Source organism: Triticum aestivum, chromosome 4A (genome assembly GCF_018294505.1).
Source record: "Triticum aestivum cultivar Chinese Spring chromosome 4A, IWGSC CS RefSeq v2.1, whole genome shotgun sequence".
Taxonomy (NCBI): domain Eukaryota; kingdom Viridiplantae; phylum Streptophyta; class Magnoliopsida; order Poales; family Poaceae; genus Triticum; species Triticum aestivum.
This window is the reverse complement of record NC_057803.1, coordinates 63,827,028-63,840,055: the sequence shown is the minus strand read 5'-3', so window position 1 is coordinate 63,840,055 and position 13,028 is coordinate 63,827,028. Positions and strand designations below refer to the sequence as shown.

General features: G+C 54.1%; 2 protein-coding genes across 2 annotated transcripts; both read left to right on the top strand.

Moving 5' to 3' along the window:
• The first annotated feature begins 201 nt into the window (after positions 1-201).
• Positions 202-2,981, top strand: LOC123081755 (polygalacturonase). The gene is made up of 9 exons (XM_044504289.1): positions 202-505; positions 606-743; positions 834-1,007; positions 1,116-1,136; positions 1,225-1,432; positions 1,526-1,607; positions 1,763-1,871; positions 2,099-2,215; positions 2,351-2,981. The coding sequence occupies exons 1-9, from the start codon at positions 281-283 to the stop codon at positions 2,576-2,578; spliced, it is 1,302 nt and encodes a 433-aa protein (XP_044360224.1). The 5' UTR covers positions 202-280; the 3' UTR covers positions 2,579-2,981.
• A 5,114-nt stretch (positions 2,982-8,095) lies between these two features.
• On the top strand, positions 8,096-13,002 carry LOC123085160 (uncharacterized). The gene is made up of 5 exons (XM_044506761.1): positions 8,096-8,721; positions 8,854-9,192; positions 9,328-9,609; positions 11,311-11,538; positions 12,360-13,002. The coding sequence occupies exons 1-5, from the start codon at positions 8,305-8,307 to the stop codon at positions 12,699-12,701; spliced, it is 1,608 nt and encodes a 535-aa protein (XP_044362696.1). The 5' UTR covers positions 8,096-8,304; the 3' UTR covers positions 12,702-13,002.
• The last annotated feature ends 26 nt before the right edge of the window (positions 13,003-13,028 follow it).

Genomic DNA, 13,028 nt, shown 5'->3' with positions numbered 1-13,028 from the left:
AAGTTTAGCATCAATTTAGTCCTACTTGCTTTTAGCTAATTATTCTACAAACATTTACCACGTGAATGGCAACCAATTCATGTCTCCCTCAGATTTCCTTCATCAACATATCGGATCAGGATGGTGATCCAAGATGAACAGGCCAGCAGTAATTGCACGTCCTATACATGCAGTACAATGCAAGAGGAACGATTATATATTTATCTGCAACTGCGAGGTGCTCGTCCCTTCCTCTCCTCCTCCATAATCACCGAGTTGATCTCCTCCCCGAGTTGCACCGATGGGTCCCAGGAAGTTTCTCTTGGCCTCCATTACTACCGTATCAGTTCTTCTTTACATGTTTCCGCACGCCAGTTCGGAGTCCGTAGCCCTCCCTCCCGAATCGGCCTATGGCCCGGCCGCAGAGAGTCCGGACGCCGGTGCGCGGGATCTCAGCCCAGTGCCGCCGCCGATGGTATTCGACGTCGACGACTACGGCGCCTCGGCCGGCGGCGACGCCACCGAGGTACGTGAAACCAGCTAGCCACCCAGAGCTGCTCTGTTTTTCTCCGAGCTCTCCATGTAACAGTCAAGCACTCCGGTCATGACCCGTGCGTGCGTTACAGGCGTTTCTCGCGGCGTGGAAGGACGCCTGCAACTCCTCCTCCGACCCGTCCCTGCTCCTCGTGCCCGAGGGGAAGGCCTACCTCCTCATGCCCGTCAGCTTCACCGGCCCCTGCAGGGCTACCACGATCACGGCAATGGTGAGTCTACTGCTGATCGATCACGATACTACGCATACCGCTCTCCTTCTGCATGCTCTGTGCGTGACGTTTTGTCTCGCGGGTGACCAGATCAGGGGAACGCTGGAGGCGCCGTCGAACCGGTCGGTGTGGCTGGACGGCGACCGCCGGGAGCGGTGGATCACGTTCGAGGACGTCGACAGCCTGCACGTCATGGGCGGCGGGACGCTCAACGGGCACGGGCAGGAGTGGTGGATCAACTCGTGCAAGGTCAACAAATCCATGGTAAGCGCGTGCTCCCCGTACCTCCGCTTCCGCTGTATAGTAGTACATTTCTGCGACAGAGGGAACCTGACTCGCCGAACCTGCATCTTCTCCCCCCTCTTCCGTCAGAAATGCGTCGCCGGCCCGACGGTACGCTCTTGACCCCGAGACTTCTCCTGGTTGCATATGTACGTAGTACCGGGAGGGAATGTTGTTCATCGGTGTGCAAAATTTGCAGGCCCTGTACTTCAGGAGCTGCGACCATCTGGTGGTGGACGACCTGGAGGTGAAGGACAGCATGCAGATGCACGTCGTGATCGCCAACTGCTGGAAAGCCGCCGTCTCGCGGCTGTTCGTCACCGCGCCGGGGTGGAGCCCCAACACCGACGGGATCCACGTATCCAACAGCAGAGAGGTGTCCATAACCAACTGCATCATCAGCACAGGTACACTCCAATGCAGATACATATGCATGAAAACATCATCAAGCTTTGGTTGGTAACAGTTTTTCTTTGCTTGCTATTGTGAACTTCCTGCAGGTGATGACTGCATATCCATTGTGTCTGGCTCTGAGTTTGTGTGGGCATCAGGCATATATTGTGGGCCGGGCCATGGAATAAGGTTCGTATTTGTATTTGACGCCTCCACTGTCCAAATGGTCAACACTAATTTGAATTTGACGCTCGCTAGAAGCCACTGAGATATAAGACACTGTAGTACAAAGGGTTTTCTGAGCCTCTGACGTTCTGTTGGCATTGGTTGCCGTCGCCCGGCAGCATTGGCAGCCTAGGAGCGAACAAATCGCGGGCCCATGTCTCTGACGTGCTGGTGGAGAAGGCCACGCTGGTGGGCACAACCAACGGTGTGCGGATCAAAACATGGCAGGTAATGCATGACCTCCTCGCCTCGCTGCCATGCCACGGAAACCTCCAAAATCTCTTGCGTTTTTGAAATTTGAGCACCATGGTAGTACTCTACGTGCTCTCGTTACAAATACAGTTCAGTTGCCTGAATATTCGCCCGTACAATCATCTGCCACCCCATTACAAATACTACTAGTATAGTATATTCTACGCTTACGGGGTCAATGCTTCTTATGATTCCACTGACAGGGAGGAGAAGGGTCTGCAGAGAGGATTATTTTCCAAGACATAAAGATGTACAATGTCACTAACCCTATCATCATTGACCAGAACTACTGTGACTCCAAGAAACCATGCTCCGAAGAGGTACTGTAAATCCAAATCTCTTTCCATAATTTCTCATCCACATCTTTCTACTAGCAGAGTAGCAGCTGACAAGTTTTTAACATCCTCCTTAGAAAAAATTGTTTAACACACAGCAAAACTTTTCTTTTTTTTCAGGAATCAGCTGTTGCCATAAGTGACATACGCTACAACAACATACACGGAACCAGTTCATCGAAAGTCGCGGTGAAATTCATTTGCAGCAGCGCTGTCCATTGCGATGGCATAGTGATGCAAGATGTTTCTTTGGTCGGGCAAAAAGGGGCCTACCTTAAATGTTCCTCCGTGAACGCCAGAGTTATAACACCAGGATTCAACTACCCTTATTGCACCGCGGACATGTAGTTTGTTTTCCAGTAGTACTACACAAGTTTTGCCCATTTTATACTCTGTTTTATAGAGGGTGTTTAGCCCAGGGGTACTTTTTAGGGAGTTTTGGTAATATTTACTAGTCCAAAAGTACCCTCGGCACATGGGCGGCACTAGGAGTATTGTTGGGTCTTCATGTGAATACCCATGACTTTTACAAAACAGTGCTGATTTTGGCAAAACAGTAATAATTTTCAAAAAACAACAATGATTTTGGCAAAATGAATACACATGAATACCCGGTTGCAAATTCCTGGAGCCGCCACTGCCTTGGCAGCCCATGTACTGACATACGAAAAAAAAAAGAACACCCATGTACTCCTTCAAATCATTGTGCGGAGACTTTTTACATGTATTTTTTTTGAACATAGTATAGACGCAAGCGCTCATATACACGCGTATACACTCACCCCTATGAATGCACACACGCATACCCTACCCCTATGAGCACCTTCGAAAGACTGATCCGGCATATCAAGACGGGAACGTCTCCCTCCTCTCACTAAATACGCATCACTGGAAATCCTGAAATAAATATAGAAATAAATGCATGCGAGCACCATGACCTGAACTTTGGTAGGCTGGAGATACCATAGTCCCTCTCACTGTGGTTGATTGTATGTCGGTTTGAAAATTTGAATATGAACGGGAAGACGGACGTACAAACACATGTGCAGGCAGGCAGAGGGCTTAGACTTTAGTTGTGTACTTGTGTACGCTGAACGCTAGTCCACTGTACGCATGTGCTTTGCGCGATTGTGAGGAGGAATATGGACGACGTCCGGTGCAATCCATCCATCCATTGGTGTATACAAGTAAAACGTCCGCAAAAGTGCTGGCTAGTTGTTGTCTTGATCGAAAATTCGAAGTTCCTGAAAAAGATCCATGTGGTCCTCCCTCGAACATGCGTGGCAAGGCATCAACTTTAGGATGAAATTCGTCATACATAACCTTATGTACTCTATATCAGAACCAGTTTTATATCGTTGTTGATGCACGGTTTCCGGTGCTAAAGTTTTTCTACTGCTAGTATCCTTCGTGCACCTAGCTAGCGGCCGGCCCCCTCATCCGCGGTGATTATACTAGGACCCCATGCCGAATCCGGCCCGGCAGTCAGCTCCCAGTTTCGCCGCGACGGTCGTCCGTCGGAGGTCGGACTCGTACGTGCTCCGCCGCACGACGTTTTGTCGTGCCGGGCGTCGACTTGCACCGGCGTGCGACTTCAAATTTTCGACCGAGGCCAACGACGGACCAGCACCTGCGTCGGCGTGCCCCTGCCGTCGCAGTCTCGCAGACGGACAATTAACGGACCCCTCTCACGCACATCCTCGTCGTCCTCCCCGCTGCCAGTTCAAAACGTGCCTGCCTGCCTGCCTGCCGCCGCTCAGCCGCTCCACATGCCTCCAACTACTAGGAACCAGCCAGCCGAGCTGCACGGCACCCAGGAGGCGCCCACCGGCCGGAGCCACGTCGGCGTCGCGTTTTGAACTGGCCGCGCCCCGAGACGACAGGCGAGGACCTCCGTCGAAGCGCAGCGGCAGCGCTGGTCCGCCCGGTCCCGCGTGTCACTCGCGGCGGGGCGGGGCGGAGCGCGCCCGATGCAGGCCCGGCCGACCTGCGCGCCCGAGGCGTGGCAAAACGGCCGCATTAACTACGGCCTCCCCAGACCCGGCTCGACCCAGCGGCCGGATCATTTTTAAAAATGTCTGGGCGCAGCGCCCGAGCTCAGCCGCACACCCGGTCTGCCTCTGCCTCTGCGCCTGACTAGATGCAGTCGGGTGCGCGCGCCGGGCCGGCGTGGCGTGGCAGACACGCCGAGCGGGGCGGCATGCGCTACGTCGCCGCGTGACACGGCCCGGCGGCGGCAATGGCATGGCGCGGGCGCGGTCACCGCGGGCGGCTGAGGCGCCGTGCATCGGGCTCTAGCTAGCCTTGCGCGCACGTACCTTTTTCTGGACGCCAAGGACTCGGAGTAGGACTGGCACTGGCACTGTACCGGCCTAGCTAGCTAGGCCGCCGTGAGAATCTAGGCTTTTTGAGGATGATGCATGCGCGGTTCCATCGCGGCTCTGTAGGAGTACGTACACACTCCCGAAGTTGGCGATGAAGGAATGAATGATTGAATGCTCGATTCTGCCTTCGTTGAAAGCTAAGCTACTTTGCTGCCATATGTGATGTTCGCTCACGCGAAACCGTCCAATTAATTTCCCTGTTATGCATTGTCGTGCCGTGCACAGCTCCCAGTCGTAGTACCACTCGTAAACGGGTCTGCACGTTAATTCGGCATGCCCAGGTACACAAGTGGGCACCTCATTGCTGTGATTGAGCTCGTGAAGTTTGAACTGCCAAACGGAACATCGTAGATTGCCATATAATATACGCAAAATGTTTAGTACTAGCTGCATTTGGCTCACATTCATTTTTAAATGTTTTGTAACAAAAAATTTGAATCGGGCTATGCCCTTTTCATTAAGCATAATGGAAATACACTGGTATACAGAGCACAAGAGATGGAAAAGAGAGAAAAGCAAGTTCACGCATTACCAAAAAACCCACTGCACACGTTCGTCATCCAAACATGCCCCATGAGACGAAAACCTGGATAACACCACAATTCAAACTAGCCCTAATGCATGTAAACAACAAGCCAACGAGCCTACCAAACAGGAAAGAGTAGATGGGATGATACTTCAACAGGCTGATGGAGGAATATCCCATGAAACAAAAAAAGGGTTTTTTATCATTTATGCCATTGGTTATGTCCCACTGCTCACTTTTGTCATTAGGAATTTCAACTGCTTAAAAATTGTTAGGCACATAAACTATCACTGGACATCATTACTGTCAGCTCAAATCTCATTTGCTTTGTTGTACCGTTCAAAATACCTATGGAGCAACATGTCGGCTCTTTCTGTATCTCGCTACGATAAAGTGTGCATCCCATTTGATACCAACGGTGTTCTTATTTTTCTCTAAAATTATTCGCTTGCTTAATTCTAAGAGCATCTCCAGCCGCGCCCCCAGAAAGGCCTCTTCAGACGATTTTTTCACGCCGGCGCAGAAAAATCGGCCCGATCGCGTCCCAGGAGCCCGATTTTCGCCGGCTTGGGCCGAAATTAGCGCCGGCGGACCCAGACCGAACCCGGCGCGCTGGGGGACGCTCGGGGACGCCGGGGCGAGCGGTTTTGGCGCGAAAGAGCCACGGGCCCGCCGCATCAGTGACACCGCGCGTCGTCTTCCCCCCACGCCTCGGTTTCCCGCGGGGAATCAATGGCAAGGCTGCCGCCGGTTAGCCTTACCATTGATTCTTCACGGGCGGCGCGTCACGGGATGGCGCTGACGCCTCCCCTCCCTCGCATGCGTACACACGGGCGCGGCGCGGCTATATAAAGCCGGTGGCTTCCCTCGCCTCTAGCCACACCAGCCCTAACCCTAGCCGCCCTAGCCGCCGAGCTCTGCCTCTTCCGAGAGCCGCCGCCGAGCCCCCCTCTCCCGAGCGTCGCCGTCGAGCCCTCGCTCTCCCTCCCCTCCCGATGGCCGAACGTTTCCTCGGAGACGAGGCGACGGTCAACGGCTTCGGCCGCCGCTCGCTCCGCGAACAGGAGTCTTGGCTCCTGTTCCAGACGAACATCCCGGCGGCGCCGGACATGCGCGCCGGGCCGACGGGCTGGAAGCTCAGCAATGCGGGAGTGCCCATTCCCCCGCTGCCCGACGCCGTGGCCAAACCCGGGTACTTCGCCGAGGAGGTCGACGTCGTGCGCGCCTCCCTCACGGACGCCCAACTCTCCCTCCCCCAGTACGCCGCCGACAACCATGCGGCTTGGGCGGCGTACTTCGAGCACCGTCAGCAGCAGCGGCTGGCATCCACCAACGGCGCGGCGGTGGTCGGCGGCCTGAAGAACAGCGAGGGGCGCCACCTGTGGTGGGACGTCTCCGGCCGCACACTCGAGGGCGTGCTGACGCACCTCAAGGGCGGCAACGACCCGCCGTTGGCGTACCCCCCAGCGAGGGCGGCCGCCCAGGCGCAGCACCAACGCGACCGGCCATGGGCGCCAAGGAGGTTCGGCTCCTCCTCTTCTTCTTCCTCCTCGCGCTCTTCCTCGCACTCCTCCAGCACTCCGGCGCTGCTCGGCGTCAAGGCCAAACCCGCGGCGGAGTCGCCGCTCGGCCGACGCACTCGCAGCGCCGGCCTCGTCATCAACGAGTGCGGCCGGCGCGCCTCCTCGTCGGCTCCTCCTCCGCGCTTCGTCAAGCCAAAGACGGAGCCGGGGCTCGCGCCGGTGAAGGCAGAGTCGGGGCTCACTGCCGTGAAGACGGAGCACGGCGAGGTCGAGCGCGACGACGACGCGGCCCTTGAATGGGCACGCCAGGACTCCCTCAAGATGGCGATGGAGCGCCAGTGCGCCGCCCTGCAGCGCTTCGCGGAGCGCCGCCGGGGCCGCGACGAAGGAGGAGTCGTCGTCATCGACGACAGCGACGACGACGACGTGCCACCGCCGCCACCAGTCTGCCATGGTGACGCCGGGTCCAGCAGGAGCGCCCGCGTCAAGGAGGAGAAGGCCGACGACGAGGATGGCGCCGACGACGGCGACTACTCAGTGTTCAGCAAGTTTATTTTAGATTAGTTTATATATTTGCTATGTAATGAAAATCGGCGAACTTTGTCCAAATATATGCTCAAGTTGGCCGAAGTTTATCGTGTTTAGCCGAACTTCGCCGAACTGTGCCGAAATTTGTTATACTTTTTCTTTATTTAATCGCGCCTGGGGGTGGGCCTGGGGCCGGCGGTTGGGGACCAACTCGCCCCCAGGCCCATTTTTTGCGCCGGCTCACCCCCAGACGGCGATTTTAGGCGCCCCCTGGGGGGCCAACGGCTGGAGATGCTCTGACATGTGGAGCCCCATACTTACCATTGTGAGATGGAGAGAACTGACATGTGGGTCTAGGGGTATTTTATCATATAACATGGTCAACGAGTTTGAGCTGACAATAACGCTGTTTAATGACATTTTTGAGCAAACATCTAATGGAACAATGACATTTTTTAGATATCTAATGGTATTTTTGAGCATGCATCTCACAGAACAATGACATTTTGAGCAGTTGTATTTTCTAATAATAAAACTGAATAATGAGACACTACTAATGGTATAAAAAAATCGTTTGAAAGAAAGAAGCTGCCGCAGCTTTGCGCTGCACCAGTGGCCGCCGCTGCTGCGCAGAAACCAAAGTTGCCAAATGTCCATCCCTGCCACCACGCCCGGCCCAGGGCTCCCAAAACTACTACTGTAGCAGTTGCGGCTGTCCGCTCGATCCCGTCCGTCCCCTCGCACCATCATCAACCAAGCAAGCAGTCAGTCATTGCACAATCGCCGTCGCGTCGGAGTCCCGGCCGGTCTGGGGCCGGGGCCGGGGCACGGCGGTCATTTCCGCGCAAAGATCCTTTCAAATTGCGGCTTTTCACGGAAAACGAGACACACCGCCTCCATTCCCCTGCCCTGCCCTGCCCTGCCTCTTTTCCCCCTCCGACCATCGCCTTCCCCGCACCACCAAAAGCACCCGACCGTTGCCACATAAGCCCCCCCGCCCCATCGAACCCACGCCACGCCACGCCCATCCGTCCACATCCGCACGCACCCCTCGCCACCCGCGCCCTGCCGTCCGCGTTCGGTTCAAACCAGGCGAGCGAGCGAGCGCCCTCGATGTCGGCGCGGCGGCCGGCCAGGGCCCAGCACGCGGCGGCGACGGCGACGGTCACGCCGCGGATCCTTAACCTGGCGAGGAGGTCGTCGGCGGCGGGCGGGAGGCCGAGCCGGAGCGCGGCCCGGCCGCAGCAGCAGCCCCGCCCGGCGCCCAAGGTGGTCAACCTCGGCGCGCTGTTCGAGATGGAGCGCCGCGTGCGCGGGCTGGAGTCGGCGCCGCCGTCGCCGCCCTGCTCCCGCGCGGCCGCGCGGGAGGACGCCGCGGAGCAGGAGGAGAAGTGGCGGTTCCAGGCGGAGATCCTCCGCGCCGAGTGCAACTTCCTCCGGATGGAGCGCGAGGTCGCCCTCCGCAAGCTCGACTGCCACCGCGGCCAGATGGAGGCCGCCCTCAAGACCGCCGTCGAGACGCTCGCCTCGGTACGGCGCGTCAAAGCACCCGCCTTTTTGGTCGTCCCGATCGGACTTATTGCCTGATTCGTTGCGACAGAGTGATTGATGACCGTGGACTGGTGGTTGATCGTACTGCTTTTGGTTATGGTGATGCAACAGGGGAGGAAGAAGATAGACGGAGGCGGCGAGGTCGGCGTGGCGGCGGCGTTGGAGGAAGGGATCGAGGACCTGGAGGAGATGATGCAGGAGCTCCGGGTGGAGAAGGCGAGCGGGAGGAGGGCGATGAGCGGCATGCGGGAGCTGCGGCGGAGCCACGGCCGGAACTTCGATCGGCAAGCGTCCTCGCTCCGTCGGCGCCTCGAGAGGATGCCACCAGCCGACGCCGAGCCCACCATCAAGGACATCCGCGAGATCGCGCGCCCGGCAACCCCACCGCTGCCTCCGCCTGCCGACCACAGCGACGGCGATGACCACGTCCCCGGCGCCAATCTGTCAGACGTACGTAACGCGTCCAGTCCAGATTAACACGTACACTGTGCCGCCGATCTTAATAACCGTGGTGAACTTGTGATCTTTGATGATCCATTACTAAAGGTGCAGCATTTGCGCGAACGATGCACGTACGCATTGCAGGTGGAGATGCTGCGGGTGAAGATGGAGGGGATGTCGAATGGCATGCGCGAGAGGATGGCGGAGTACGGCCGGCGGCTGGAAGCCGTCGCGGCTGGCGGGGACAACGCCGGCTGCCAGTCCAGGAAGTGCGGCAGCCGGCACAGCCGGAAGGCGAGCGCGTGCAGCCAGAGGAGCTGGAGCGGCAGCAGCAACGCGAGCAACGGCAGCAACGCGGCGGCGTTCCGGCAGAGCGCCTCGCTCGGCGCCAGCGTGGCCTCCGAGAAGCATCAACACCCGCAGAAGGTTGGATTCAAATTTGCTCCTTGCTTACTGCTCATAATACTGTTTTAGCCACCACGCCCAGCGCTCCACTAGCCCACTTCGCTTATCTTATTATCCCATTGCTTCGTACCGAAATCAAGATTAGTGTCCGTCTTAGCCAGCGTAGTTACTACTTTGCGTGATTACTCTTGAGCACCCGAATGTCGTTGACTCGGGTGGGTACAGCGCAACTACTGGTCAGCGACTTGACGGCATTATGAATCCACGATCAGATTGGGTCCCATTTGTCTCATCCCGGAGTTTTGAAATGGCCTGCAGCTAGCCCAAGATGAGTAATTGATCATGGATGCATGCAATGCAAGCCTGAGTCTTTGTGGGGATGGCATGTACAGGGTTTTGCACTGGTTTCGTAGGGAGATGAGTAATTGATCCGATCCACCGGGTCCACCACGGATCATTCATCCATCCATCCAATCCATGGATCGGCAGCTACCCAACACGAGAGATTAATAGCAAAACCCATCATCATCCATGGATTGATACGACGGCAGTGTATGCTTCTGTTAACCACTGTAGGAGTTGATGTGGTGGATGGGATGATGGGGCCATTCTTCGTTTCTTCTACACTATAGCTCGTAGCCGTAGGCGATTCAAAAAATAGCTTTGCCGCATGATCTCCCATGATATGATTTGAACCCGTCAATGATTGTTAGTTGGCCCACACTGTCAGTCAGTGCCGTTGCCGTTGGTGGTCCTGGGCCAAGGCTTCTCCCTTTTCCCTTGCTTTTGGAGATTGTCCGGGGCCTTGGAATTTGGAAATATTCTGCTGCCTTTCTTGTACTGTCGCTCGTGCGAGACCTGCGCCAGTGAGATACTCCTCTGTCAATTTTAAATCATTACCACAGGTTGTGTTCTACAAAAAGAAAAAATGTTCTAGTTCTATGAACTGCGTGTTTTTATCAAAAAATGGTTGGTTATGTTCTAGAGGAAAATAATAATCTAGCAGTAGTAAGCACTTTGGTGCTGAAATGTGACGTTGCCATGGCCGATTGTTATGAATGGTTCACCCACACCCAACGGGCATGTTTAAATGCAATGTGAGTGCAAATTTGAAACTTTAAAGGAACTGCACTTTTTTTTGCAAGAGAGAGATAGCACATGGCGGCAGCTTGGTTTATGATGTATCTGGGCCATGTATGACCAGTGAATAGGACGGGGGTGCCCACAACAAGAAGAAGAAAGTTAGCCTTTCCTGTCTTATGCAAAAGGCATGGGCCAGGCCCAAAGGCCAGTGAATACTATTGAGGTGCTCATTGTGTGTTACTGTAGAACTACTACCGCAATAACTACTGTGCCACTGGACCATCTGATCTGCTCAAGTGCGCATTTTCATTGCACTGTCAAAACTTATTTGTTGACTCAAGTTAGTTTGAATTGGCAACCCTCTCTTGTTTGAAGAGGCATTGCATTCACAGATCATACAGTTTGTGATTATGGCGGAGATATCCACCATTATAGGCTTTCAGCTTGGATGCGCACAGCAGGGCTGCTGGATTTGGTTGACACATACTGGGGAAACTTTTATTGCGCTCTCTCACTCTGTACATTCTTCCTTTTTATGGCCCAAAGATGTTACATTACATGCATGCTTTGAGTGCGTGCACCGAAAGAAAACTTGAGTTGAGTTAAATTATGTCCTGCTAAAATCTTTTCCCCATGCAGATTGTGGCTGAAGACTGCAAGTTGGTGCGCTCTGGAAGCTGCTGCGACTGCAAGGAGATTGTGGGGAAGATAATGAAGCAAGTGAGAGCGGAATCAGAGCAATGGACTGAGATGCAGGACATGCTGGAGCAGGTCAGGCTGGAGATGCAGGAGCTGCAGTCTTCCAGGGATACATGGCAGCGCCGTGCCATTGCGTCTGACATCAGTCTTGGTTCCTTGAATTCTGAGGTCAGTAGCCTCTAATTATGCTTTGCGTCTTCAGTACCTAGAAATGCTTCTTGGGTTTACAAAAGTAATTTTACGTTGTTGAGGCTCTGGTAACTGCATCGTCCTTTACATTACTAATGACACTTACATGCATCCACTTTTGGAATTCAGAGAAAGATGTATCGATTGGCTGAAACAAAAGAGTACTCATTTCAAGTAGGAGTTCTGTTATTGCGCCTAAAGATTACAACCTTGATTTCTTACTCTGGAGTTACTTCTCTCTGAAAACAAAACAGTGAATGTGTCAGATGGTTTTCACTTTCAGTGAAATTTCGATAAAATTCACTGAATTTCATTAATTCAACAGTCACTGAAATATTTACCTTTCGGCCACAATATTTCAGCAATTTCACTAGTACACACGAATTCAGATTTTTTTTAAACAAATATCTAATTGAATTCATGTGAACATTTTGGTCTTTTGACTGAAACGCAAGCCAAAATAACTGAAATTCACTGAATTTCGGTTGGTGCTGATTTTTTTCTGAAACTGAAAGTGAAAACCTGTCAGAATCCAATGACGAACAAGTCTTTATATACTCCTATACAGTGCATGTTCAGACACACTGCTTTGCAGTTTTATTTGGAATGGACTACATGTTCATGGCTCTGGACAAATCTCAGTTTCTGACTGAGTATTTTTTATAAAAGTTTCAGAATGAGTTGAGCACACCCTTTCGTATTGCTTGTGATCCAGACCTACACATTTTCAGATGTTCACATTAAAGCCAGTGATGTTGTTAACTTGTTATCTGAAGAAAATTCTTGTTAACATTCACCAGATGCTGGAGTGGAAACAACGCGCGCAGGCGTCGGAGCAGCATGCTGAAGAGCTTCAGAAGAAGGTCTCGGAGCTGCAAGGCAAGCTGCACACCTTCAAGTCCCATTTCCCCACCCCAAACCTGCCCAGCAGAGCATGGTCTGAGGCTTGCAGGATGGAGAACCCGCGGGCAGCCAAGGCTCAGCACCACCACCGGCCACCGCAGCAGCAGCAGCAGGACGGCGGCAAGGAGAAGGAGAAGCACGTGCTGATCTGCCGCGTGAAGCACTCGCCCAGCGTCATCCCGAGGCGCTCGCCGCTGCAGGACATCGGCAACATCGCCTTGCCGCGGCGGCAGCCGTGAGCACTGACCATCCTCTTCCGGAACCAAGGTTTCCGGCGGGAGTGGGGAGAGATGAACTCTGTCACTTTAGTTTAGTTTAGCCTCTAATAAAGTGATTTACTACTGCTAATCTAATAAGTAATCACCACGACTGACTTCTCGTCAGTCAGGTCTGTAGTGGTGAGTGGCCACTGAGCTCAGCTGGGACGGAGTTACTTTGCGTAGTACAGTGTCGAGGAATAGGCGCGATCTGTCAGAGGTGTATGTAAGGCGAATGCCTCTTTTTTCCTGAGATTAATTGCCAATTTTGTTTCCTGCTTCTTCCAAGATCTGACGGTATGCAACTTC

Coding starts and splice junctions, on each gene's coding strand:
- LOC123081755 (XM_044504289.1), top strand. CDS start 281: ATGGGTCCCAGGAAGTTTCTCTTGGCCTCCATTACTACCGTATCAGTT. Junction 506..605: donor CCGGCGGCGACGCCACCGAG/GTACGTGAAACC, acceptor CGTGCGTTACAG/GCGTTTCTCGCGGCGTGGAA. Junction 1,608..1,762: donor GGGCCGGGCCATGGAATAAG/GTTCGTATTTGT, acceptor GTCGCCCGGCAG/CATTGGCAGCCTAGGAGCGA.
- LOC123085160 (XM_044506761.1), top strand. CDS start 8,305: ATGTCGGCGCGGCGGCCGGCCAGGGCCCAGCACGCGGCGGCGACGGCG. Junction 9,610..11,310: donor AGCATCAACACCCGCAGAAG/GTTGGATTCAAA, acceptor TTCCCCATGCAG/ATTGTGGCTGAAGACTGCAA. Junction 11,539..12,359: donor TTGGTTCCTTGAATTCTGAG/GTCAGTAGCCTC, acceptor AACATTCACCAG/ATGCTGGAGTGGAAACAACG.